Raw genomic sequence first — 27,665 nt, 5'->3', positions numbered from 1 at the left:
ATAATTATTCCTCGTCAATCATCTTTTGTTGCCTCACTTTTCACTCAGCAGTTCACTCAACACAAGAGTGAATCTGGAGATGTTTCTGTCGTAGCTTTGGATTTGGTGAATTGAAGCCCTGTCCTTTCCAGTCCGAGTGGAATTGTGACAGTCTGTGATAGGACGAAAGTTTTCAGTCTCAGCCAATCCGCGCGCCTCGCTGCCTATTGAGTGCAGACGCTCTACCAATCAAAGCCGGGAGCGCTGACCAGGGGAGACAGAAGAGCTCCGCTACTTTTGACGGGCTGCTCTCACTTTGAACCGGTGTCAACAAACAACAACAACATATTTCTCCCGGGCTACACCGCCTTAGCACCCGCGTTTCTCAGAAAACCTCAATACCGGCGATTAAAACCAACAGAATGAGAAACATACTCTTTTAACGACCCCCAAATCACGCTCTGCCTTTTTTCCTCGTCAAATTTGCCTCATCAGAGGCTCGTGGTTGTCCCGGGACGGTGCTTGGCTTTAGCACGAGCACGGCTAACTTTTCTCCGAAGCTACACAGGATAAATTTCGGGGAAAATTCTCACAGTCGACGGGGAAACCTTTGTAACAACGTCCACCTGCCGCTCGGTCGGTGCTAGAGCAGCTGGAGGAGGAGGTTCCTGCAGTCGTTGGGGTGTCGGTGGTATGACTGCGTTGGCGGGGTCAATACCCAGGATGATGCGACCCTCGCTGACCCAGAACTATCCCCGCAGCGGTTTCCCTCTGGAAGGTAAAAGGACGCATTAGTGGCTGAAGATTTTCTGCGTTTGAGAGCTAGTTAGCAAAAAGGCACTATTGTTTTTATACAGTCATGTCCCAAAGCTCAGCTCCAAGACAGGAATTAGAGGTTATATACCTATAAAATAGCCCCACATCTCAATTGACAGATATTTAACATTTGTATTAGGTTTTATTAATTATTTTTAACAATGTTTTCACATTTTTGTACTTTTTTGTTCAAATTTATCCTTTAAAAAACTTTAGGCCATTTTAATTTTCATAAATATTTGCCCCACTCCGATAACATAATCAGCTCTATTCTTTGTCAAGTGGAGCATTTGTCGCCTCCCCTTTTTTTTTTGCTGTTTATAGCCTATATAATTAATGCTATATTATATATTATTTATATATTATTTTTGCGTCTTTGCTAAACTTGCCCTCTCTGTGGTGACCAGTTCTCGTAATATTTTGATTCAATCCAGTGTCTACACCGCTGGGTCAAGGCCGAGTCAACCAGCTCGGAGGAGTTTTCATAAATGGCAGACCTTTGCCCAACCACATCCGCCATAAGATCGTAGAGATGGCCCACCATGGAATCAGGCCGTGTGTCATCTCCCGACAGCTTCGTGTCTCCCACGGCTGCGTGTCCAAAATCCTCTGCCGGTACCAGGAGACCGGCTCCATCAGACCCGGGGCCATCGGAGGCAGCAAACCCAAGGTAGGGACCGGAGTTTCTTTGATCCAAATTCGTGTAAGGGTGTTTGACGTAGATTCATTTTAGTAACCTGTTGATTTTTAGTGATAATAGAGTCATGTGCCTTGTGCCCCAAGGGCCACAACAAGTGAATAAACACAGCGACTTTTCTGACCTTTGAAGCAGGGGACATCGCCGGACGTAGAGAGGAGAATAGAAGAATACAAGCGGGAAAACCCGGGTATGTTTAGCTGGGAGATTCGGGATAAATTACTGAAGGATGGGATTTGTGACCGCAACAACGTTCCGTCAGGTAAAAAATAAAAATAAAAAGTCAGAAAAGAACAGAGTGTGCCTACTAGCTACACTTTTTCAAAAATTTTACTTTATTATTATCAGTTGTTTTTATTTGTATTTTCCCCCAACATTTAATTACTAAATCTACATCCTGATAAAAATATTTTGAATTTGGAAAATAAAACAATAAATAAACGGCAACTTTTCAACTTTTTAAGATTTCTGACAAACCAATTTATTCCAGATTGTTGTTTTTGATACTTTAACTATTAGTTATTCATTTATTCCACTTCTTAAAACAATTCATATCATACATTAATTTTACTTCCAGACTTAAAAATATTTACTGTAATTATTTAATTATTTTTACTAACTGCTTTCCTTTATCTTAACGTACTTTCACAGTGAGCGCCATCAGTCGCATAATGCGGAGTAAGTTTGGGGGAAAAGGCGACGAAGAAGAGGATGAAGATGAAATTGAGAAGAAAGAGTTGGAGGACAACGAGCGGAGGGCCAAACACAGCATTGAAGGCATCTTAGGAGACAGATGTGAGTGAACTCTCCCAGCTGTTATTGTTTTTGTTCTTGCGAAAGAAAATAAGTGAAACGACTTATCTTTTTTCATATCAGTGAGCTTGATTAGAAACATTAGAGCTCAGCAGAATCCCGTTTGATCAGATACGGTCTCAGTTTGCTGCAGTCATTTCAAGATGGGAAGTTGCCTATCAGTGTAGTGAAAGTGGAAACACCCGCCTATATTCTGTGTTGTTGTAATTAAAGGGGGCATACGCTATCATGATCTCCACAACAGCCTCCACACCTCCAACCTGTTGAGCTGTGTGTAAAATAACATTGCTTCATTTGGTGGTGAACTGGCCTTGTCTGTGAAGCTGCTGCTTGCTGTAAAGTTGCTGTGTGTGGGTGGAGAAAGTGTGTGCGTGGAGCTTTGTTAGGAATTCTTTATCGACCATATCTCTTCGCTAATGCTTTTCCCATGAGGCCGTACCGTAAATCAAACAGCAGGTGATGGCTCTGTGCGGGAAAAAAGTAAGAATGTGTGTGTGTGTGTGTGTGTGTGTGCGTGCGTGTGTGTGTGTGTGTGTGTGTGTGTGTGTGTGTGTGTGTGTGTGGTTTAAAAGCAATGTGGGGCTCAATAGCCGCGTTACAGTAACTGCATATTATTATGCACATATTTCAAAAACTCCTGTGTACTTATGGAGCGTCATAAATCCACGCAGCACTTGTAAGAGCAGTGTCTTCATGCAATATAGAAACATAATTGGAGTTATGCAGTAATTTGATCTTTTTTTTAATAATGTAACCAATCGATCTTTATTGGTGCTGCAAAATGCTGTCGACTATAAACATTAAATAAATAAAGAAGAAAAGTAAGCACCTGTTGGAAAAGTCTCACAATCTGCGGAGAAATTCGAGTGTTATGAAAATAATTAATAAATAGATAGTTTTTTTTCTTTTTGAATTTTTTTTTAAATTGGAAGTTAATTACTTTTATTACTTTTTTTTAAGTAGTTGTTAAGTGAATGAAACATGGCATATTCCCCTGCCTGCAGTCGCACTCAGACAGAAGCCTAATTGGAGATTAGTGACGTTTGAGGTTTGGGGTATCATTACTTCATAGCTGCATAAGGTCCAGTTAACTACCTCATTTGCAATGTCATCACTTTACCTTTAAGCTGCGTCATTAGAGTGGAAATTCGTTTTATTTGGTACCTTCCCAACTATTACTGCGCATATGCAGCTTCACTCCTAAAAAGGCCTGTAATGTGGTAATGTGCGTGTCAGCCTTTACTCGGTGAAATCACTTTAAACATTTTCTTCCTGGAAAAATTCATTATAATTTTAACTATCGCTCAGAGGGTCGGTTAAATTGAAACGAGGCATATAATTCAGGAGAGAAACACTACGAATGATGGATGTCCGCTCCATTTATCCCCATCTTTCTATGGAACTGGCGGCATTATAACGAAACCTTTATTTACCGGCTGCTTTCATAATCAAGCTATTACTAGCTATCAGCCGTTTGGCACCAAATGCTAGAATGCGTTGCTTATTACAAAAGTACGACAGTTTCCATTGCCTTTCCTACCACTTATTAAATCAGTTTAAGCCGCCAAATGTCAACATTTAACCCACTGTTTCCCTCTAAGCACTCGCTCGCTGTCTGCGTCGGGGGAGGACAGATAAAGGTCTCTGGTTTGAGGAGACAAAATGTCCCCCAGATGAGTTGATCAAACATTTGTTCAACGGTTTCCATCTCCTCACAAAGGCACGCCTCGCGCGCACAACGGGACGCTCAGGGATGAACTTGGGAGACAAAGGCGTGAGAGTCTATTTGGGGCTCACGCTTGGGCTGCACGAGGACAAAAGGCCAGCTTGGAAACAGCTTTGGCCGGCGCAAAAGAAGTAGAAGGCAACCTGCTTATAATTCAGCCCGAGAAAGAAAAAAAATGTGGGGGGAGAGAGGAGAGCTTCTGCACAGAAAAGCCCAACGACGCACATTATGAGGCCGCAATGAAGGATGAATTATTCAGGGAGCGCTCCGGCGCGGTTTAGAGGGCCCGTTCACCGAGAGAAAATGGCCGTTTTCACCTACAAAATGTTTCCTTTTGGGGTCGGCTAAAAGGAGCCGGCTGCCATTCAGAATGACAATTAAGGCCTCTGAAATCCGCTCACGTATCGCCCGAAGTTGCGCGCTCGCTCCCAGAACCCGCGCGCGCACGCTGCCGCTCGCTTGTGCGCTGAAAGTGTACATTAAACATTTACAGTCGGTTAGCCACTTTGAAAGTAAGCTAACAAGTGGCACGCAGCAAGATGGAGCTAGTAAACCCGTAAACCAAAATAAAAGCGCATTAAAAATGAAGACGTAAAGATGCTTAGTTACAATTTTTGTGTTTAAATTATTTCTTTAAACTTTTGTTTCTTTTGGTCTGACTACAGTAAACTTTGAAGAAGTTTCTTGCTGTGTGCAACCCCACGCGCTTAAAGCAACATTGTCCCATTAAGCAGTATTTGATGAAGCGTAATCATCGCGTTTGTCATAATGTTCAGAATGTAATTGGTCAACAGTACAAAGTGGCCTTCTCCTCCTCGACGCATGAATTCCGTGTCCAGCCTGTAATACGCCATCCATTATCGATTCTTTGAGGAGTGCCGGCCTTGCCCCCTCGAACATCAATAATGTCTTCTAAATGATGTCGATATTGTGCTATGTCACATTTAATGATGGAGGGAGTGTATTAAAGAGTGTTTGCGGTGAATGGGGACCAATGTTCTCCCCGGAGAACCCCGATCTGGCCCGGAGCGCAGCTTCACAATGGTGCACCCCCCGGCCACCCGTCCTGCGCTGCGCACAGCTCCGAAAACCCTCCGCACCCCACTCCCCACCGCCCCCACCTCCTCTTCTACCCCCACTTGCTCCCCAAATCTCTTCAAGCAGATTAAATCGACCCTTTTATTTCATCTCACTTTCATCTGGAGAGCAACACCGCCCCTCTCCCTCTGTTTCCTACTCCTCTCTGTCTCTGTCCCTCAGCCCGCGGCGCTGAGCTCGTTTCATATCTGAGCCGCATCCTCCGGAGCGCACAAAGGAAAGTCAGTCCACTCTCTAAAGTTTTCTAATCAAGCTCTGTATTAACCGTTTGTGGGGTGATTGTGTATGGATTTATTGCAATTTCAAGCCTGATTTTAAAAGTTCCCATTTGTAAATGTCGCGGCTGCCCAGCTGTTTAAACTGGAGCAGCACATAGTGTCTTCGATCTCAGTGAACTGACATAAAGCGGTGGCAATAACACCATCACTGCCAACCGCGTTTTGTCCTTTAAAAAAACCCCCATGTTTCAACAAAAAGTCACATTTGTTGAAAAAGGTAGCTTTATTGCGTTAATCCCCTATTGGTAGTCATAGTCACAATGAAGGATTTAGACCTAATTTTAAAAGGTGAAATATATAAGCAGCCTGGTTCTAAACTAATTATATAAGGGCTTAAACACTAAGGTAAACATTTTCTTCCAAATTCCCATGCAACAAGGAAATTGAAACTAAAAGAAAGGTTCCCCGAAATCATAATGCCTCTTCTCTTTCAGAATAAATACATCCTTGATAGTAAAGTTGGCCATGCAGACCTGTCACTGGGCTGCACCAACCTCTCAGCCTCATAGTAATTAACCCTGGAGACAAAGTTAATGATTAAAACAGTCACAGTGCCCCCACCTCCTCCCTCCCCTGCTGCACATTTTCACAGTATATCTTTTGGAGTCCATACTTAGTTAGGTGAAATTAGCCAGATAATACAGTGGAGCCTTGTTGAGGGCCAATACATTTCCATTTAGGCTGGCCGTGTGTGCGCGTACACAACATGCATGCATACACACACACATTCCACTCTGCAATGCAAACAGTCAAAGGGATAACTTTATTTGGTGAAAGGGGATCCTGGAAAGGGCTAATTGAATAAGCCCGGGATCTTTGAAAAACCCCTACCATGGTGAGCGCAGTCATCATGTCATAATTAGGTTTATTGAGGCGCATTCCTTCAATCTGCCTCCATCCTGCCGGCCTCATTGTATCCGTGGCCTGGGCCAATGGCCGAGGGACAAAAGAGAACCGTGAGCAGACAATACATGAAAGAGCCATAAAGATTTAGCTGGCTTTGTCACAGAAACGGAGCAGGACTTTGTTTGTGTAAATAATGCGGGTGAAGGAGGGACTCGGGGTTTCTCTGCCACTTGGGGTGAAGATGGCGTGCTGCAAATGTGATACATGGGCAGACCCTGGACCAATGCCATGACTGGAGAAAACAACAGATCGAGGGGGAAGGAGTGAAGGAAAAAAGTGAAGGAGCTGAAGGGGAGGCAGAGGATGGGTCGAGAGGACATAAGCCTAAGGCTTTAGCTCAGGCAGACTTTTAACTTGAACTTTTGTATATAAACTATAGTTATTATCTAAAGATTATTTAAACTATCTATTTCAGTTCATGCCTATGCACGTCAGAACACTTAAGGCAGTGGGTGTGTGCTACCTTACGTAATAGACTAATTTCTTTCTTATTTCTGGCTGTTACAAAAAGGGTCAAATAAAATCTCAAAGTTGAAAACTTATTGTACTTTTCACTAAGCTGCTAAGCTGAAACAACAAGCCAGTCAGTCTGTAAACATACCTCAGATTCTCTCTTTTTAGCTTCACCGATGTGAGCGTCTGATGCTTTCCTCTATTTTGTTTAACTGTATATTAAACATATTTGTGTGTCTGGGTATAGATACAAATAAGACAGATGTGACCTTGGATTTTTCTAAAATTTGTAACGCACATGTTCTGATATTTCACAGACCAAAGTCATTAATCATAACTGCGAAATAATCAGTAAATGAAATTGTAGTTGTGAAATGTTAAAAACAAATAAAGACTTCAATTATAAAAAAAAAGTAAATGAAATTGTAATTAAAGTAACTGCCCTAATAACTTACCAGTTGCTGTTTTGTCATCAGATCTGACAAACACAGAACCAATAAGATCTCGATAGATCCTGTAGCTATTAGCTGTTAGTGGCCTGAGCCAAGTGTCTGGTGAAGAGGGCTCTGTCTGTCCACTGAAAGAATGAATGTGTCACTCAGTGAGTCCCTGGGCACGAGGGCAAAGGGGGGCACGAGGGCCAAGTGGTCGAGCACCAAATCACTCTCTTCTGCCCCGGGGCTCTCTCTGTCTCTCTTCTCCTCTCTTCTCCTTGCCCCGTACTCCTCCCTCTCTCGTGAGTTTTTTCTAATAAGCCCATGCATGATGACTATCCAAGCATGAAAACATAGTTATCTGCAAATGAATGGCCGCTCTATGCTTCATTAAAGCCTCTTTTTCCTTTCACACTCTTATTGTGACACTCTGATATCAATTCAAAGGGCAATTAATGAATGCACACCAACTTTGAAGTCAGGGTGATTTCTTAAAAGGGCGGGGCTTTTGAGTGTGTGCGCATGTATGTGTATAAGGGGGAAGGGGCAGTGGTGTGTGATGGGGTTTATTTGGGGTATTCCCCCTTCAAGACCCGCGGTAGCGCCCCAGCCTTCACCCGTGATGGACTAGCCACATTGAGCTGAGAGTGAGCAAGCCCCAAAGACGATTTGAAGGGAGTGAAAGAGTGAAAAGGCCCAGCGAAGGTCAAGTAGAATGGCTCGCCTTAGAATAAGGCCCCTCTTTATCTGCTGCAAGTATGCACTATAGGCACAACAGCTGGGGGGGGGGGGGGTGAAAGGGGTAGAGAGGTTGTTTTTTAATGTGCATGAGTGTGTTAGTGTGCATCTCTGAGAAAATAAGGAGGAATGTGAGTGCATGTCTGTCCCTCTCATATATATATCTGTCTGTTTGGGAGATTGGATGTTTTTTAATGTGTGTGAGTCTGTGCATGTGCGCGTTATGGGGTTAAGGGTTGAGTGTCAAAGATGGCAGAGGCCAGTATATGCTGCTGATGGAGGGACAGGCAGCTGTCAATCACCTGACTGATGAAGCTTGACTTCTTCTTCACAGCTTTGTTAACTAATTAGCCCATGAGCTTTTGTGTTTGTGTTGGAAAAGAGGCTTTAAAATTGTGTTAAGGCTGCGATCGTGCCCTGTGGGAATATGTTTTAGGAAAACGCTTAAACTTGAACAACTCGACACAGAATCGTTGAACAGATTTATCAGTATTGTCCCGTATACGCCCTGTGGCCTGCTTCGGGCCTGTCAGGGATTTAGTTTCATCACTTTGTATCTTTGAATCTTTGCCTGTTCAAAGAGTATGAGGAAGGCTTTAAAAACTTCAGTTATTTATGTAGAATCAAGATTTTGTTATTTTCCTGATTCAAATGGGTTAAAAATTAACTGCGTTTTCATTTTAAACATTAATATCAGTGTAGAATTTCATAATCAGTATTTTCCTAAAAAGCTATTTTGACTATAGAATTCTGTGTTTATGATAACTTCTAAATTCTTGGGATATAGCCAAAGAAAAAACACATTTTTGCTCTGCATCAAATGCCAATATTATTTCAGAAAATCAACTTAATTGAGAAAAAACTTTTAAACTCTTTTTTCTTTTTGTTTAGCTCTTCATGACACTATTCAGGGTTTCTGGAAGCAAAGTTGTTAGACTCGGCAGTGGTAACCAGCATGAGAGACATAATTTATTTAACACTCTATCTTATTCATCTTATTTACCCTCTATCACACACATTGCTAACTGTGTGGTGGCTCAGATAGGACAGCGGGGCTGTGTCAGGCTTAGAGGGAGACAGAAAGATAAAAGAGGTTTTATTTGTCCTTTCCAGCACGAAGAGAAGATGTGTAAATACATTTACTTAACCCTTGTTCACGTACAGCCGTGAATGAATTAGCCTACCTTAATTAGTGGACAGTGATGTCAGCTAAACAGGTCAAACAGAAGTCATAACATCTACCTGGGTCTTTATTCCTGTTGTTGTTTATGTGAGAGACAATAGTTTAATAAGGTACACTAGCTAACTGAACGGCTGTAACTTTTTCTTAATTATAAAATTGTAAAACACTGGCAGACACTCTTTGAGCACAAATTCGGCACTATCGAATCTACCGATAGACCAGACGGTAAGACATCATCTAACAAGGCCGATACTGGCCAGTACTGGTTTTAAATATGCAAATATCAGTGCATTTCTACAGACCGTGGTAGAACGTGTTGATTTCCAGCACAAGTTGCATTTGAGCAACATTTATGATGAAAAGAAATTAACCATATATAAGCTGTCTGAGTGAATGTACCACTGTGTAGAACCTGATTACAGGTATGTCCTTGTTCATACAGGGATTCACTGCCAAACCCAGAGTTCCTCTGTAATATTTACTATCTGAGGTAAAAAGTTGGAAACTCATGTCCACGTTCTCCCATAAAAAATGAATCAGTGCACAATTATGCAGCCTGTTGCTTCTAATCCATAATCTCACTAGATTTTATTATTCATGTTTTTTATACTTGAATTAAAATACAAAAACAACAGTAACACATGTCCATGGATTGTTTCTTTGCCTAATTTCTGTAGAAGAAAAATAGTTCTTGTGGTCTGCTTGTGCAGCGATGAAGATACTTCCTTGTCAGCAAAACAAAATTAATAAAAAAAAATTGCATATGGCTGTGAGGCCAGCTTACGTCCCCATTGACTGGAGCTGAGAGACATTTTCAAAAGTTAAAAGACAGAGAAGGAACTGCAGGGTCAGCGGGCTGTGGAGGGTCGCTCCCCCCTAACGTTACACAGGAAACGGGGTTAGAAACACATTTAGCCATAAATGACAGGTAGCCACTTCCTGATCCCCCCCTTGACATCCACAACAGCTCCCGTAAGTGTTGACTGACAGCATCTCCCTTTATTCCATTTTTCTGCACATAACAAGGCAGTGATTGATGACTGTTTGTCCTCACACACACACACACACACACACACACACACACACACACACACACACACACACACACACACACACACACACACACACACACAGCTCTGGCTCATTTACAGGGCATCTGTGAAGGTTGAAACCTCCTCTTAGCAAGTCAAGTGAGATCATTCTCCTGCCACCCCTCCCTCTTGACTACCCGCATACAAAAAATACACACATGCACACATGCACAGTTTTTCTCAACCCATCAGAAAGAGTCGCAGATGGGTCCATAAGCTGTCAGTAAAGCCATTATCCATCCCAGCATCTGCCTGCCTTGACTTCTATATACTGTTTAATGCAGTCGGCCAGTCACTTAGTCCCCCTGCCGCTGAATAGGAGCAGCATGGTCGGCCCGCCCAAATAAATGCTGCGTTTGTCTCCTCTGCCTTTTGTTTTGTGGGTTTTTTTTTTTTTTTGGTGAGGGTGATGGGTGGGGGGTGCAATGTGTCAGAAGCTCAATTTACCCTCACTGTTAACCAAAGCCCCAGAAGAGCTATTGGGATGTCCAAAGAGGGGTGTAAATAGCCCACATATGGTCAGTCAATTCCCCCAAGTCCCAAAATCCACATTGGACACATCCCCATCAGCTCCTTCTCTCTCCGTCTCTCACGCACACAGGCGTGTATGCTCAGTGTGTACTGTGTGATGTCTCTGTGGACATATTTAAGCCTTTGTGTCCCCATCTGACTATCCCCCCTCCCTCCTAGAAATCCAGCAATGCTGAAGTCTTTCCAGTAGTGTGTTTCAGCTAAATCCCTCTCTTCTCCTCCTTTTTCTCCTCTTCTCTGGGATGGCGTTGCACGATGGGAGCCATTTTGGGGGTTTTTTTCCTTCTTTTTTTGGCTCTGAAAAAGTTGTTTTGGCCCGGAGTGCTGTGCCCCGTGTGCCTCTCAGGGCTTCAGTTTGGTTAAATTAAACAGTTTTCTTTTCTCCTCTAACCCCTTCCCACCCACACTCCCTCCCACTCCAACTGCTCCTCTCTTATTTTGCAGCTTAATGCTCCCCAGCTCCCAGACAAGCTCGCAGAGGCTACTTTTCCAGGCCTTCTACTGCTCAGATAATTTTACCCTTTTAAGGCTCGTATTTTCTCAGATTTTGATGAACTGACAAGAGCTGGAACCGCATGCCTGTAGCCTTTAAGCCGAGGTGGAGCAAAAGTATACAGAGAGAAGTCAAGTGTTTACAGGGGCTATAAATACTGCATTTCAAGATATAGCATATGCATATGTACAGGGAGTGATATGAGAGTTAGAGTGGATAATTTGATTGGCTAAGGCTATTTGACGGTGCCAAAGCGATATGATCAGATCTTAGGGATAGCGAGGCGATGACGGCAAATGGGGCACTCCAAAACCACAGGTTTACAAGGTTGGAAAAGATCCGGGAAGCAGGGGAAAGGTTTCTCACCATCTAACCTTTCTTTGCTTCCTCCGTGAGTAGGAAAGGTAGGGTACACTATGTACTGATGTTGCTCCGGTATTTTATTTTGTAATTACAAAGATCATGGTGGACTTGATCGGCTCTTTTAAGCCATGTGAGAAGGGCGAGTAATACTGGACACTGAATTAGGGACGCCTCAGGGCTGACAAGCTTGATTAACGTAGCTTTAAAAGCTTAGAATGAGGAGCGTACATGTGTGTGTGTGTGTGTATGTGTGTGTTTAAGAGCTCTTTAACCGAGCTGCAGGGTGTAGAGAGCTTTAGTGGTGGTTGGGTGACTGGCATCGTTCTTGGCACAGCTCTGCCTACAACAACACATGAACTGCCATCACCTGCCACTTTAATGTGCATGACATTACATTTTTAGCATTTAAGGGATGTGTTTGATTTCAGATCGTAAAAAGTGCCAAGAAATACATTTTAAATTTGAGATTTTTTCTTTCTTTTATGACGAACACGTCTCTCACAGTCAGCCTTTATCACCTAGGTGTTGTGGGTTTTATGACAATTATAGAATTGGTATATTTAACATGAAGTATACCTTAAGTAAAAAACAAAAAATGCAGGAATTCAAATCTGCTTTTGGAAACCGTTTTAATTATTTGAAAGGCAAACTAAAAGATAATGTAATACTGACTTCTGATTCTTTAAATTATTGTTGTAAATATATATTTACATGCAAAACATTTGTAATAATTGATTGCCACAAAGACTTTATTTCTAGACACAAAAGTCGATTTGCACTAACCATCCCAAATAACAGTATAAAAGGCACTGACTGTCGTTCATTAAATTTATAACGTTAATGCAAATTTTATTGCTAACAAAACGTAGCAAAGTTTACAAACTGTAGTAATTATGTCATTGTCAGATGTCATTAGTGTGTGAAAAAAATTTGCTTTATGAATTTTATCACAGATGATACGCATCAAGAACAATTACATTCTGATGACATCGGCAAACATAACATTTTAGATACACTATGCCTATAACCAAATGTTGTAGTTTTGTTATAAAGGATTTATTACTGGCCAGTGAGCCCGTCCTCTTTCCCTGTGCATCTAATACTACCTGATGGTGTTTTAATGGGACCAGTCTTAGGCTTAAATCCTCATATGTAAGTGCAGCAGGAAACCTTGGTGTCATATTTTAATATGATGAGTGTCCTGGTAATTTTTTAGCCTGCAGAGTTAATGTTTGGAATGGGCTTTTTTAACACCCCAACCTGACCAAAATGATTAAATACATAAATAAATAACAGTTACAATGACAGCAGAGCGGCCATAACTGACATTTTACTGTAAATAGATATCTAATGTTTAATGTTTGTTTACAAAAAAAATCTGTTTTAACTTGACAATAACCATCCAGACAATGCAAACCATTTATTTACCAGTCAGAAAACATTTATACATATAATGTTATTGTGAAAGAAACAGCAATCAAGTAAAGTTTAAGTTCACAATGACAATATGCCACGAGTGTCTTCTCCCAAATGTGTTCACATTGTTGTTTTTCACCACTAACATTCACAGTAAACTCAGTTTAAAGTCTTTTCCAAAGACATGTCATAAACAAACCTCACACAGTTGATTTCCATCTTAAGAGAGAGGCTCCATTTTGATTTCAAATGACATCTGACAACCAGCTGCACTGTTGCTTAAAACAAAGGAGACCTGTGGGAAGAGACAGAAGAGGTTTGGATCTTTTAGAACACATAAAAATAAAATCTGGGGAAATTGTTCGAAAGGGCACACCGTATTAAAAGACAAAACTGTGGATGTACTTTGCGTCTACCAACAACAACCAAGCAAACACAGATGCCCAGACAGACTATCCCCATGGGTACATTTACAAGCACAGCAACAGCCCCTGTTGCCTCCACTTCCCTTCTCACCCCCTCAGGTGCTCTTACAGTTCCCTCTGGAAGAAGGGGTGTTCTTTGGGGGGTGGGGGGGTTAGAATGCCCCCGGCTATACCCCCATCTATCCCACCCCAACCCCTCCAGCCCTCTGAGAAGCCTTTTCATGCCCCTCCCCAGCCCTTTCCAAGCTCCCCCGTGGGGCAGGTGACAGCCCTCCACTGTGAAGGGCTGAGGGAGCCATGACGGATTCCACAGATGGAGCGTGGAAATTGCCGGCAAAGACCTCAACTCTGTGGAGCAACAAAGAGCCCGAGAGTCAGAGGGAGAAATATGGGTGGAAAAGACAGAGAGAGAGAGAGAGATGGGAGACAAAGAGAGGGTGCGAGAGAGGGTGAGAAGGAGGGAGAGCGACTGAGAGAGAAGAGGGAGGAGAAGGTGGTGCTTGTTTAAGGAGGTCCGAAAAAGTGTGTGTTACGCTGCTGTGAAAAATGCTCAAGTCTGATGTTTTCTCAGCACTTTTTTTCACCTGTCACTACATGGTGCTGCTATTGTTTTGTTGCACTGACCAACACAGTTATCTCGTTGGATCTTAAGATCAACTGATACTACAATCCAACGAATCGAAATGAAACGAGCCAGCTTTGGTCCTCTCTGCAGGATTGTATCTCGACTAGATTCCCGAGACTTAAGAGGTGCCACACTGTCGCTTCTTTTGAAAAGTTCTTGAAACCCCGGTAGCGCTCATAACCGATAGGTAATTCCAAAGTGATTAAGGATTTTCCCGGGCTGCCTCAGCTTTCCCAAAACCCAAATCCCTGTGAAATGCCGAGGAACGTGCATGCTGGGGTGGAGTGGGGGAGGTGGTGGTGTTGGGGGCATTCCTTGTGGCCCTCCTCCACGCAAGAACTGGAGGGGGGAGGCTAAAAGAAGGCCTCGTCTCTTGTTTTTCAGCCGTCCTGTCCAAAAAAACTCCAAAGTGCCACATACCCCACACCCCGAATTCCTTCCTCGCCATCTGAAGCACAAAGTCCTCTAGTCATATAAAAAAGTTGGCCCTCAAATCCAGAGAGGTTTCGCCTCCAAAACTGTGACGAGCAAATGTAAGAAGTTCCAAAAACGGCTGTTATCTGAAACCACAGTTGCCGCAGTTTCGAACGATCGTGTCTTTGAGAAGTGCTGCAGTCTTTTTACGATGGCGAATTTCTAAACTCACAGGCAGACTGAAGAAGAGCTGGAAATCATAGAGAACAAAATTGCAGAAATATTCAGCAGCAGCTTAAGGCAATGTCTCCATTTCTCTTGCTGCCTCTTTGAAAATATTTTACTTATTGCCTCCCTCATGCTTGAATGTTTCTTTACCAATTTGCTCCTAATGCATGTTAAGTTGACTCCCACTGCTATTGGTGTTGTGAAGAGAAAATCGCCAAAGGGGGGCAGAGAGGATCAGTTTCACATGAGGGGCCCTGAGCTATTTGGATTCTCTTGTATTTTATTGTTGCTTTCTGAGGGGGGAACTAATACAGTGTTGCACACAAAACTTCCCCTGTGCTGAGGGGGAATTAATTAAGTGTAACACAAAAAGTGGGCGCTTTGGCCTTGGTGAACTTAGAAGGGAGCCAATGAAGTGTTTGAAGTAAGTGTGTTAAAAAAACCCCAAACTGCTGGCTTATAGAGCGCAGCTCACAATGGAATTAATACTAATCTGAGACAGTGAGGAAAAGTAAAAACACACAAAAGCTGTCAAGACACATGATATCACCAGGCTCAGTCAGCCTGAAGATCACAGTGGGTGAAAAAGCAAAAATTTGCGTACATTTTTAGAAATAAAATTGTGTAACATATTAAGCAGGAATGGCAAACAGTTCAGTGATCAGAGCTGGGAGGATTTGCAGTTCATAAGGTTTAATGTTTGTTTTCGATCAACAGTGCTGGGCAGGATTACTTAAAAAAAACCAAACAACTAAAAACACCTGTTGAATTCAATGATTTTGTTAAAAAGTATTGAGGAAAGTAACCCTTTGCATTCAGTTTTGTCCAAAAGAACGTGTACCCTGTAGTCGATTTACCTCTGAGTTTATTGATTTGATCTAATTCCATAGTGAGTTAATTTTGGTAGCGTCTCCTCGATCCCAGAATGAGAGCTTTAGCTAAAAGCTACCTGTTGTATTTCCAGGACTCTGCTTCTCTGCTAAAGAATATGAAGTAGAGCTAATTAGCAACTAACAATATTATTATCACAAAGTAATCTGAATACTTTGACAGTGTGACGCCCATCTTCTCTGCTCTCTTACTGGCTGACCTGACTGACACAACTGTATGATTGGATACATTTAACTAGTTTCCAGCTGCGGACCAAGCAGTCAGATGAAGACAGAAATACTTCCACACAGTCTATAGTCTTTTTGCCACAACAAAAATAACAAGGAAACGTGATAGTATATTTAAAGTAAATGATTAATTTTGAAAAAGTTCTCCAACATGTTTAGTCAAGGAGTAACTTTATTTATAAAAGAATTATCTGGTCCCATTTTTCACAGGTTGGCATGTTGACTTAATAAGACACCTGCTACTACAGTGAGTAAAACTGATGTTAGATTTATCGTGCTTCATTTCCAACTGCATTAACTTCGATAGATTGTGACTCACACGGTCATTGTTATATATGCTCACTCTTCTCTTTTCATTCATAAAATTGTTACTTTTGACCGATGAAAACTGGATTCTCTAAATGTTTCTCATCCATTTTGACTTTGTAGTCATGAAGCTTTTACTGAAAAAAATCTGGGGATGCTTTTGCAATAATACATTTCAAACAGGCAGATTATTCATTGAATGAGTCAGTGAGTAATCTATCTGTTGTTCAGTGAATTACGTCACACAACCAGGCATGATACACATTCACATTTTCCTCCCAATATCAGTGTTATAAGTGCTATATCCAGCCCTGTTCTAATTATAAGTCTTTTTATGGGTTAGTTTTAATCAAATCAACACATGTCATCCAATGTTTTGTCACCATTATAAAATCACACAGCCTAGTTTACAGCAGGCACTTCACTGACTTGTATCTGAGGGACTTGTGGAATTGTAGTTTTGTGCATGTCGACTGACAGGAAAAAGGAGACATTGTTAACAGCAGTTGCTGCATAGCGTCCCTTTGGATCATAAAGCGGCAATCACCTGACTAAAAAGACAGTTTGCCTTTCATCGAGTCAGCTTGCTTCTGGCCATTCAGGCTACTGTCCATACACTCACACCCTCACACACTCGAAGAATGGCCCCTGGATCCAAATTAGCCTTTTGTGTGGCTTTTAGTACACCGGTCCCCCTGTGGTGCTCTGGGAATCATGTCCGATGGGATTATTCCTTAGGCTTGGAATATTCCTTCTGAATGGAGGTCTGTTTGGCTGTTTGTGTGTGTGATTGTGTGGGTGTGTAAAGAAGTTGAACCCCCCCAACACACACACACACACATTTTCTATAAGCAACATAAACAAAGGACAACAGATGGCAAATAAGTGAGCATTTCCCAATCCTGCTGAAGGTGATATCTCTTCCTTATCATAAATAAAGGTTTTTAGACTTTAATCTCAGTTGGTTTGTGCAGCAACAGGAATTCAGGTGTTCACTTTATGTTTTCTAGAGAGACCATAATTCGGCTTTCAATGTGTCATAAGGTAAGACTAATGGACCTGTTCTTAAGGCTGTCTTCTTTTATTTTCTCCTATGTCTGAGCAGCCAGTCACTCAGATGAGGGTTCAGATGTAGAGTCAGAGCCTGATCTGCCGCTGAAAAGGAAGCAGCGGCGCAGTCGGACCACCTTCACTGCAGAGCAACTGGAAGAACTGGAGCGGGCCTTTGAAAGAACACACTACCCTGACATCTACACCAGAGAGGAGCTCGCTCAGAGGGCCAAGCTCACGGAGGCCAGGGTGCAGGTATGAGCAGGCACATGCGTGCACGGTCAGGATCTACAAAAAAAAAATTCTCTCTCTTTTTCAGCTTTTCAACCCTACAGAACCATGAAAGCCATGACCTAACATTGCCATACATTAAACATCCCTCTGAAACAGACGTAAACTTTGTGGCTTTATACACACTCTAACCATTTAAAGGCAACCTGCTGATCTCTCTTTGCTCCATACAATAGCACAAACTTACCCTTTGCTCCCAGGGGCCCAATCTGTACTTTCCTATTTCTAATGTGAAGTCCAGTAAATTCTCCTCCATGGGCTCCATATGTGAAGTGTAAACACTCCCAGCATGAGCTCCGTCCATATGGGCACAGTATGTCAGCTCAACCAGCCGTGTTATACACGCACACACAGACTTTTTCTCTCACATTGCTTCCCACCTTCGTTTTCAACTTCACACCCTGAAAATGTTTCTCCGTGTATTTGTGAATATGTTTGTGTTTGTACCATTCAAAATATTTGTAATCATCACAACAGCTTGTAAAGGTGTTACATTATTACCTTTATAAGGTAGATTCTACTGTAGTAGATGGGTTGTGTAAGATTGCAGGGCTAAATACCAAACTGCAATCATTAGGGAAGCACACACACACACACACACACACACACACACACACACACACACACACACACACACACACACACACACACACACACACACACACACACACTGACTGAACATCATCATTGTGATGTCTTCTAGGTGTGGTTCAGCAACAGGCGAGCAAGATGGAGGAAGCAAGCTGGAGCCAATCAACTGATGGCATTTAATCACCTCATTCCAGGGGGTTTCCCACCATCAGCCATGTCCAGCATCCAGCCCTACCAGCTCTCTGACAGCAGCTACCCCCCCTCATCCATAGCCCAAGGTATTGTTAAATTTTGAATGCAGTGCTCTTGGTGTTGGGTTGTTCTTTTTCAAATTAATATATAAAAAATGTTGTTTTCCAAAATTCCTATATATTATGTTGGTATTAAAAACATACTTTACATATCTTTTATTCTGGCATTTTTCACGTGGAAGGTTATATTGACAGCATCAGTTTTGCTTTTACTTAAGTGAAAATTCAGTATAGATCTCTGAAGTCTGCCTGGAGGATATGTTATAGTTTTAATTTCACTTTCAGGCATCCAAATCACTTCTCCCAAACAATGTTTACTCTAACTCCATCTTTCCTGCTTCCAGTAGTGTCAGAGCCACCCAGCACGGTGCACCGCCCCCAGCCTCTGCCTCCCTCCTCGGGCCACCAGGCCTCCGGTGGCGGCGGACAAGGAGAAGGAGGCTCTGCTTACTGCCTCGCCTCCGGACGCCACTCCTTCTCAGGCTACTCAGACAGCTTTGTGAGCCCTGGAGCACCAACCAATCCCATGAATGCTTCCATAGGGAATGGGCTCTCTCCACAGGTGAGACACAAGGTAGAAATATTTGGAGGTATGTGTGGTGATTAATTACTGACATTAAACAAGAACTTATATCAAGCAGTGTAAAAAGCACCGACGTTCTTGGATTCCTGATTTTGTTTTTAGAGAATAAGGAACAAACTAATCAGTGAGGTAAGACTGCTTCACTCGTGCTCATTATACTTTATCATATTTAGGGAAAATAAAAACCTTGACTCTTATATTAAATTACACATAGTGGCATTTAGTTTGGGATTAAATTAACCCATAAGAACCCACGGTGTCACCGCCCCTTTACACATTGAAAAAAGTTCCTGTTAAAGTTTGAACTTTGACCCTCCATAGTTTTCCTGACAGTAAAAATGGGTCTGCGCTGTCATGGGTTAGTTCAAGGGAAACAGCATAATTAAGAAGGTGCTTCTTCTGACTTGATGTTTTTAGGTTGGGAGATGGAGATCGTGTTACATACTGTATCTGGGGAGAATTAAATCTGAACATGACTTCAAAGAGTTGAACTCAAGTTGAGAAGCATGTGACGTGAGCTTTAAAAGTCTCAACCAAGTTGCAAAAACATAAAAAAGCAGCGTTACTTCTTTCTGATTCCAGTTTGCACCATAGCTTCAAGGCTCTCCGCTCAGTGGCTGATGGGTCACTTGCTGCTGAGGGAGATAAGTGCGAAGACTCAAGAAGCACAGAGGACAAGTGAACGTGTGACAAATGAGAAGTGAAAAGACAATTACAGTCAATTATCGGGCATGAAGTCCCAAGGTCTCTGCATCTAGACAGAGGGCGCAGCAGAGGAGACAGAGGAGTCAGAGAGCCTAACAGGCATAAAATGAGATTTTAGCCTGGTGGAGGCTCAGAGAACAGGCCACAGCAGTGTGAAGATGGAGACACTCGCAAAGATATACACGCAGATTCACATAATTACACACACACACACACACACACACACACACACACACACACACACACACACACACACACACACACACACACACACACACACACACACACACACACACACACACACACACACGCACACACGGTGTAGATAATTGATCAACTCCATAACATTCAGAGGATCACTTAAGGATTTTGCAACATCTTTTACACAAATATTACATGTCATGGTCAAGTGGCATGTCTAAGTTAACTCTTCAATCTTGTGTTTAGATTGGAGGATTTATTACTGCATTTTTTAGGATTTTCAAATACATCATGCAAGGAACTAAAGCCAATTTATTCGCAAATGACTCACAGTAATTTTGCTAGGAATGCACAAATTATGTAATTCTGGGCTGACACGGACACCAATGTTCAAAATAATCATTTGGCCGTTATTTTATCTTTTAGTTTAGATTATATTTATTATTATTATAATTTCCAGCTCCGTGCCAAGGAAACAAAGACACGTCAACCGTTAAAGAATACTGAACTTTTTAAAACTTTTTAGCTCTTGATTCTAATATATTTTAACATTTAGCCAGAACAAGAAGGATGCGATACAGCAAAGAAATATCAGCCACTGACATCAGTAAATAGATCAGTGCTAATATTTGGCTGATCTCAGCATTGATAGTAAAATGATCTGAATATACGCAGGTAAACTGAGGGAGCATGTGGAAGAGCTTTTAGTTTTGCATACATCACACATACTTTTAGATGTTTAGCCGTTCTCCTGCGTAGATAAGACGTGCACAAAATAAAATACTGTGCACACGTAGACAGCGTGGTCATGTGTGCATGTGCACGCACCGAACCTTAAACTACAGCTGCAAGGAAGCCTTCTCATGATTGCATTCTTAAAATGTTTGCTTCAACATTCTTCCGCGCGAAAGCAAAGGTTCTAATTTTATTTGTATATATTTCGTACGGACGGGAAGGAATGCCCCATCTTAGACATTTCCCCCATCCTGACATTCTTCCCTACTAAACCCTGATTTAGGCCGCTGGCAACGGCAGCGCTCCAAAATAAAACACCCTGGATGGGGCAGCCCCCTAGTGAGGTAGGGAGAAAGGGGAAGGATGGTAGCTAGAAGTTTGGTTAAAACAGCAAAAGCATGAAAGTCATCAGAGTAGAATTCATTCACTCACCGGGCAGGTATTCCTGCTCGTTGTGGTTTGATTTGGCCGTGTTGTCTCCCCGATCTCTGTGTGCTTAAATCGAACTTTTCAAATGCAGGTTAATTCTTTAGGAAAATGTTACCAGGCACAGGAGGAAACACAACTCCCCTCTCAAAATCAACTTGGACTCCTCCACTCACCTCCCCTACTTGGGAAATGATTTAAGCAGGACCATGTGTGTATGTGAATGTAGAATAATATGTCACTTAGAGGACCAGGAGGACGCAGAGTGGTGTACCTGCTTCTGATTAGGACAACTGGAAGAGCCTTGAGGCCTTTGGGTGGTTGAGAAGGAGGTGGGATATGATACATTTAGAGGTAGCAGGTTCAGTTAGAGTTAATTTCATAAGTGATAAGGTCAGTCTATTCCTTATTTATGGTTTACCATGGATTTTGTTAACAAACAGGTAAATTCAAAGAGTGAGCGAAGAGAGTCGTGATATCAGGTCTGTTTTGAAGCCAGTTGAAACACTTCGCCCCGCAGCTCTTTTCCATTCTTTGCTGGCCAAGGACTATTCCCCCCAAATTTGATTATCTGGTCGCTAATAAAGACCAGGTCAAGAGCTAACGGAGATCTGAACCTGGAAATCTATTCGGAGGGTTTGAACAGAGCTGAGCTCACACAGACCTTTCTTTTGTGTTGTCTTTGTCAGCATATCTCTCTTGGAGATAAGTTGTTATCTTATGCCATGGGTTTTGGAGCAGTGTCAAAAAGGAATTTTAGAATAAGTAGAGCCAAGGATCAGAAACAAATTGCTTAATTCTTCCTTTCTGGTGCTATCTCAGTATGAGACAGGCTCGCTGGCAGCCTTTTGATGTATGCGACAGGGGGATTTCCTTACTTTGGGTTGGTGTTGGTCTTAGTGTCTGTGGTGTTTTGTACTCGAGAAACTACAGATATTTAAGCTGTTATAGTGGTTTATCAGAAACAATAAAAGAAAAAGAAAACATGTCTTCCACCCCTTTGGTATTAGAAAATAGGGGTTAAGGTGCTAATCACTGAAAGTTTGAAAATCACTTTGACATTTTAAAGTTTGCCATGCTGATAACGCATTATGTTCCAATGATTACACCTATCTGAGCAAACCACTGGGAGGTGACACATATATGGTCTTCCGCTTATTACCAAGATGAATAATCTGCCACACTAACATTTCATTATGGCCGCCCCTCCCTGAGCCTGGTTCTGCTGGCGGTTTCTTCCTGTTAAAAGGGAGTTTTTTTCCCCCACTGTCGCCTAAGTGCTTCCTCGTAGGGGGTGATATGATTGTTGGGTTTTTCTCTGTATGTATTATTGTAGGGTCTACCTTCCAATATAAAGTGCCTTGAGATGACTGTTGTTGTGATTTGGCGCTATATAAATAAAATTGAATTGAATTGAATTCAGATCCTACCAACGTTAGAGGCGGTCTCAGTACTCGTATTTAAAAATGAACACATAACTAATCTGATTTTCATTCCTCTCCTCTTCTTTGCATTTTTCTAATCAGGTGATGGGTCTTCTGAACCCAGGCGGTGTGCCGCATCAGCCCCAAAGTGACTACGCCATCTCTCCACTGACAGGCGGCCTCGAGCCGCCGGCCGGCATGGCTGCCAGCTGCAGCCAGCGGATGGATCACATCAAGGGCTTGGAGGGTCTCACCAGCGTTCCCTCCATGTCAGCTCTGCCCTCACTGCCAAGCTCCCAGTCCTACTGCCCCCCATCCTACAGCTCACCGGGCTACACCGTCGACCATGTGGCATCCTACCAGTACAGCCAGTACGGACAAAGTAAGGTCAATAAACTTCACCTTTTTTATTCCTACCTTTTAGTTAATAATGCATTAAAATGCCATTATTTAGACATGGTTCCTGTTTTTGCAGTTTTTTTTAATGCAATTGCGTAAAAAAAAAAAGATAACAATAACACAAAGACAGACACACTTATGTGTTATGGAAAAAGTATTCAGTCTTGACTCTATTACAAGTAAAAAGCCTGTATTTCCAAAACCCTGATTGTGAGCACCGGTGCAGCAGTCTTTTCTTCCCTGCTTAATTGTCTAATAAAGGCGTAAAAGTAAGCAGTATTTTAAGATTATAGATGCATACATTGACAGATCAGACTTTAAATACTTTGTAAAATCTTAGAAATTAGTTGTATTTTATAAAGTGATTTTGTGTTTCGTGTGTACAGCATTAAAACATGCAGAGTCAGAAAAGTATGAATAAATAAATACAGAGGAATGAAAAATACAGTATCCTGCAGTAAAATATGGTGTATTTTCATGTCTATGCTTTTCTTAGGACTTTGAGATCATGTAACTAAAGAACAACAAAAACCACAGAGTTGTGTTTATTTTGAATCTAGTAACTCTCCAGTTTTCTTGTCCAAACTGCTGACTGGTTTTATTGTGGCCTTTTACTTACATATGAAAACATTTGAGCCAAATCAGGCGTTACAGTGTATGATTATGGAGCACGCTGGTAGTTCAGTGGTCTCAGGTCTACCCTGTAACCACAGATTGGTTCCTTTCCTTCCACAAATGGAAAAAAAACGCTCTTGTACATACAGGACGCAGGTAGCTGCAGCACTGCTTGTTAACATTTTGCGGGTCCAGTTATGCAGTTTCAAGTGTTGGGGTTAATTGTGCAGATCTGATTCCATCTAAGAGGAGATTGGGCCGGTGCTGAGACTGAACTCTGCGGTGAAGTACACTGCAGAGTCAGCTTGCATCAGGGTAAAGGACAGCAGCAGCGGAGCCCTCCTCAGACTGTTAGTCCTCAGAGAATACCTGGAGTGAGGGTCTTTTCACTTCGCATTACTGTTACCTGAAGGGTTAAAATCAACTTCAAACACATCTCCCTCTAACTTTGGAAGGCAACATCGTTTTCCGTCACAGCGTGATTACAGCGGCCGCCGTTTCCAATTTTGCTCCACAGGGGGTTGACCAATCAGATTCATCCATTGACCTTGTGGCAACCTCAATACAACTGGGTCCTTCAAAGAGCATGGCAACGGTCCAACAAGTCTGACTCTGTGTAGCTCTGTGGGGCGGCGGGTATCAAATGAATATCTAACTTAATATCCGATAGCAGCAAATGTCTAATGAAATATCTCGGTCTGATATCTTAAAGCGGACAGAATAAAGAATTAGTGCGACACACATGATGAACCGCTAACATGTAGCTCTGTGCGCTTACATACACACAGCCCTCCAAATGCAACCCCCCCCCCCCCCCCCCCCCCCACACACACACACACACACACACACGCACCTCGGCAGCGATACAAGGCTGAGCAGTCCATCTTGATGTGATTAATCAGTGTGACTGGATAGCCGGTGTGTGGTTGGGTTTGGATCTGCAGAGGAAAGGTCCTTTCTGGGGGTGGACGGATCCTAATAGCCTCTGGCAGGGCGGCGATTAGAAACAGGTGCTAGGACTGAGGTCAGCTGGGGAAGCAGTGTTGAACAGTGCTGCTCCAGGTTCCAGAGCAGTATGAAAAAACTGGTCCACACACTGTTGCACATTTTGACAACACGTTAGCTCTCACTGGACCGCCTCACGGAAATTACAGCGGTAATCCATGAAGCACTTGTTTGGTTTTATTTATGTAATGTCTCTGTTGCTAAGCAGACATTTCTGTGGTGCTTTTTGCAAAGGTCACCTGTCATTTTCTTTACCTGTTAGGCTGTGGTGCCAGTTACAGCTCACTTTGGGAAAAAATGGACACATCTCACATAAAACATCTCTTCCTGTGTATTAGGAAAGGCCTCCAATCAGAATTAGTCTGAAAACTGTTCCATAACAAACAAGTCACGGAGACCCAGGGCGCTCATCGACCCATAAAAACGTCTTTGTTTGTTGAACCGATGACATTTCTCAAAAATCTTCAGAGCTACTGTTTTCTGTGCTCTGTTCATTAAGTCTTATTTCCATTATATCTTTCATATGTAATCGGCCCTCAAAAACAAAGCCAGTTTGTTCCTTAGCGTTTGGTTTTTAACATACATACTCGGTTATAGAGGAGCCTATACACACAGGTGCTAATCAATGACAAAAATTAATGATAAAATTCTATTATAACAAAAAGCTGCGGCCAATTAGACATTTTTGATTTTCATATAGATACATATAATGCTGAAATACTGATATTGCAACATAGCTACCTGATTCCGCTGGCGGCACATATCAGTGTTTTCAATGAAACTTGCAGCGGCTCTAAATAGCCTCTCCAAACAATTCGACTTATCAGAATCACTACTTTATAATTCTCTGTGGGCACGCTCGTCCGATGAGTGAGTGTGAGTGAATGGCAAGGACAGTTGACAGGCTTACAGAAGAAAAGAAAAAACTACTAAAAAGATCAGAACACTGGAAAAATAATCTGAGAGCTAATAAATGGACCATTTGGTTTATGTATGTATACAAAATTAAAGACATTAAAGTGACAATTCTAAGGCCTTTTTTATAGTTTCTAAGATATTGGGATATATATTTAATAAGTCTTGTAGTGTATTGAGTATTACAACGTCTCTGTGTCACATTGATAACCACATATTGTAACATTATTGCGAGGTGCTCTGGGATTCTCTGCCCTGTTTGTACATCACACTCAATAAATAAGTGCAACACAAATAAAAAAAAATTCTGCTAATTACAAAATGTCGTTTCTGGGAGTCGGAAGAAGAATTTAAACCAGCATGCTATTATTATTATTATTATTATTATTATTATTATTATTATTATAATAATAATTATATTATTATTCGCCTCTGTCAGTGTGCCCCAGGGCGGCTGTGGCTACAATGTAGCTTGCCATCACCAGTGTGTGAATGGGTGCGTGAATGGGTGGATGACTGAATGTGTAAAGTGCTTTGGGGTCCTTAGGGATTAGAAAAGCGCTATACAAATACAGGCCATTTATTATTATTATTATTATTATTATTATTAATAATAATAATAATAATAATAATAATAATAATATTGGTGCTTAAATACATGATCTACATGTAAATTCTTCCATTAAATTTCACTTTAATAATTAGTTTATAGTTTAGTTTCCCTCTGCACATACCTACACTTCTCACATCTCTCTGCGCTGACCCAACACCACAAACCACTGTTGTCACATGCGATGCTAACAACAGCCATATGTTGGCAGAACTGGACGTAAAAACACATGCCCAAAATTTATTGCAGCCATATATCTCTTTTATTGTATTTCCACTTCATTTGTTTTTTTAAATTCACTTTTTCCAGGTAATAATTCAACAACTGTTTCATCCTTTGTTTCTTTTCTTTTCTTTTACAGGTACCCTTCCTTATCTGAGGCCTGAAATCACCTGATGAGCAGCTTCAAGATTCACTGAAGGCCCCACAAGAGTGTGCGTGTGTGTGTGTGTGTGTGTGTGTGTGTGTGTGTGTGTGTGTGTGTGTGTGTGTGTGTGTGTGTGTGTGTGTGTGTGTGTGTGTGTGAGGGAGAGAGAGAGAGTGTACGTAGTGACAGAAATATTTGAATATCTGGACCAAATTTGTTTTACCATTTACTGTCTACTACAGGATGTTACTTAATTCTCTTTGGAGGATGAATGGACAAAAAAACAAAAAGAAGGGACCACAAGAAAGAATACGGGAGCAAAAACTCTTTATGAACCACAAACATTGCTATTTTAGATGAACGGCGGAGCCTCCAGTGCTCGCTGAGTTCGGACCATTTGCTGTGTTACGAGGATGAAGTTGTACGGCCAGCTCTGCCTGTAAAGACAGAGAACCCCGACCTATCATCACAGACTACCATGTTTACGTATCTGCACCACATGAGCGCCTAGAAGATTCCCAAATTAATCCTTAAATTGTATGGGGGAAGAAAATGGCTTTGTTGATTTTGTTGCATTTATTTGACATCTCAGCATCCCACACATGGAAAGAAATTCCAGAGAGAAGGAAAACAAACTCGAACTAACGAATCCGTGGGTTTTTATTGTGTCAGAAAGTCTAATGTACACCACAGCTGTACGGCAGAGAAAGTTAATTCAAACATTCCTCCCGCCTCCCTCCCCCTCTGCCTTCTCTCCCTCCTTTCTGTCTCATTGATGTCTCAGACGGTGAGGCCTTTTGTCGTTTTAAAGAGAAACTTTAAAGAGGTCAAAGGGTGACTTTAAGGAAAGTGACAGATGAGAGCGCAGTAGAAGAGGGTGGCAGAGAAGTGGCTTTAAAAAAAGGCGTGCGGAACGGGAGGGGGGACGACAAGCTAGATCGATCACAGTGTTAAAAAAAACCCTCTAAAGATCTTCTCCTGGCAAGAAAAATCCAGCGGGTCACAAGTCACGACCAGGAGACACTTGAGAAAGCAAGAAAGCAAAAGAGTTTAGACTAAAGACAGCCACTCTCCCAGCTGACCAGAAGTGCAATATCACATAACTTAGAGTCAACCTCAGCATTAAAACAATAAGAAAATCAAATGTGCCTCTTGAAGTCATTCTCTGGATCGAGTTTGGGACTCTGCAAAGGAGCAACACATGTGCCTTTGAAGGCTTTCGGGTCCAAAACAAATAGGAAACACTGCTAATATAGCTAAAAGAGCACTCTGAGGGGACCACATTTGTTAGGGCTTCAGGGCCTTGAAAGGACTGAGTGAAGGGAAAGCCAGTATATAGAGCAAACGAAGGAATGACAAAGCCAAA

The 27,665-nt window shown here is 42.0% G+C and overlaps 1 protein-coding gene across 11 annotated transcripts; it reads left to right on the top strand.

Moving 5' to 3' along the window:
* Positions 1 to 258: 258 nt before the first annotated feature.
* pax3b (paired box 3b) lies at positions 259 to 26,472 on the top strand. Of its 11 annotated transcripts, none has more exons than XM_080889740.1 (9): positions 259 to 757; positions 1,230 to 1,465; positions 1,628 to 1,682; positions 2,144 to 2,287; positions 17,237 to 17,436; positions 18,176 to 18,341; positions 18,659 to 18,888; positions 22,491 to 22,770; positions 26,294 to 26,472. In XM_080889740.1, exons 1-9 carry the CDS (start codon positions 673 to 675, stop codon positions 26,326 to 26,328), a joined length of 1,431 nt encoding a protein of 476 aa, XP_080745866.1. In that variant the 5' UTR covers positions 259 to 672; the 3' UTR covers positions 26,329 to 26,472. The 11 variants fall into 11 exon arrangements, with proteins under 11 accessions (XP_080745866.1, XP_080745870.1, XP_080745869.1 ...); XM_080889744.1 differs by having other exon boundaries at positions 1,628 to 1,754; positions 18,662 to 18,888; XM_080889743.1 differs by having other exon boundaries at positions 260 to 757; positions 1,628 to 1,754.
* The last annotated feature ends 1,193 nt before the right edge of the window (positions 26,473 to 27,665 follow it).

The sequence above is a fragment of the Rhamphochromis sp. 'chilingali' genome (assembly GCF_963969265.1).
Source record: "Rhamphochromis sp. 'chilingali' genome assembly, chromosome: 8".
Lineage (NCBI taxonomy): Eukaryota > Metazoa > Chordata > Actinopteri > Cichliformes > Cichlidae > Rhamphochromis > Rhamphochromis sp. 'chilingali'.
The sequence above is the reverse complement of the archived record's forward strand: the minus strand, read 5'-3'. Positions and strand labels throughout refer to the sequence as shown.

What these genes read in the sequence shown, in the direction of transcription:
- pax3b (XM_080889739.1), top strand. Translation starts at nt 673, where the DNA reads ATGACTGCGTTGGCGGGGTCAATACCCAGGATGATGCGACCCTCGCTG. An exon ending in AGGCATCTTAGGAGACAGAT is followed by an intron (nt 2,288 to 17,236) that starts GTGAGTGAACTC and finishes ATGTCTGAGCAG; the next exon opens with CCAGTCACTCAGATGAGGGT. An exon ending in TCACGGAGGCCAGGGTGCAG is followed by an intron (nt 17,437 to 18,175) that starts GTATGAGCAGGC and finishes GATGTCTTCTAG; the next exon opens with GTGTGGTTCAGCAACAGGCG.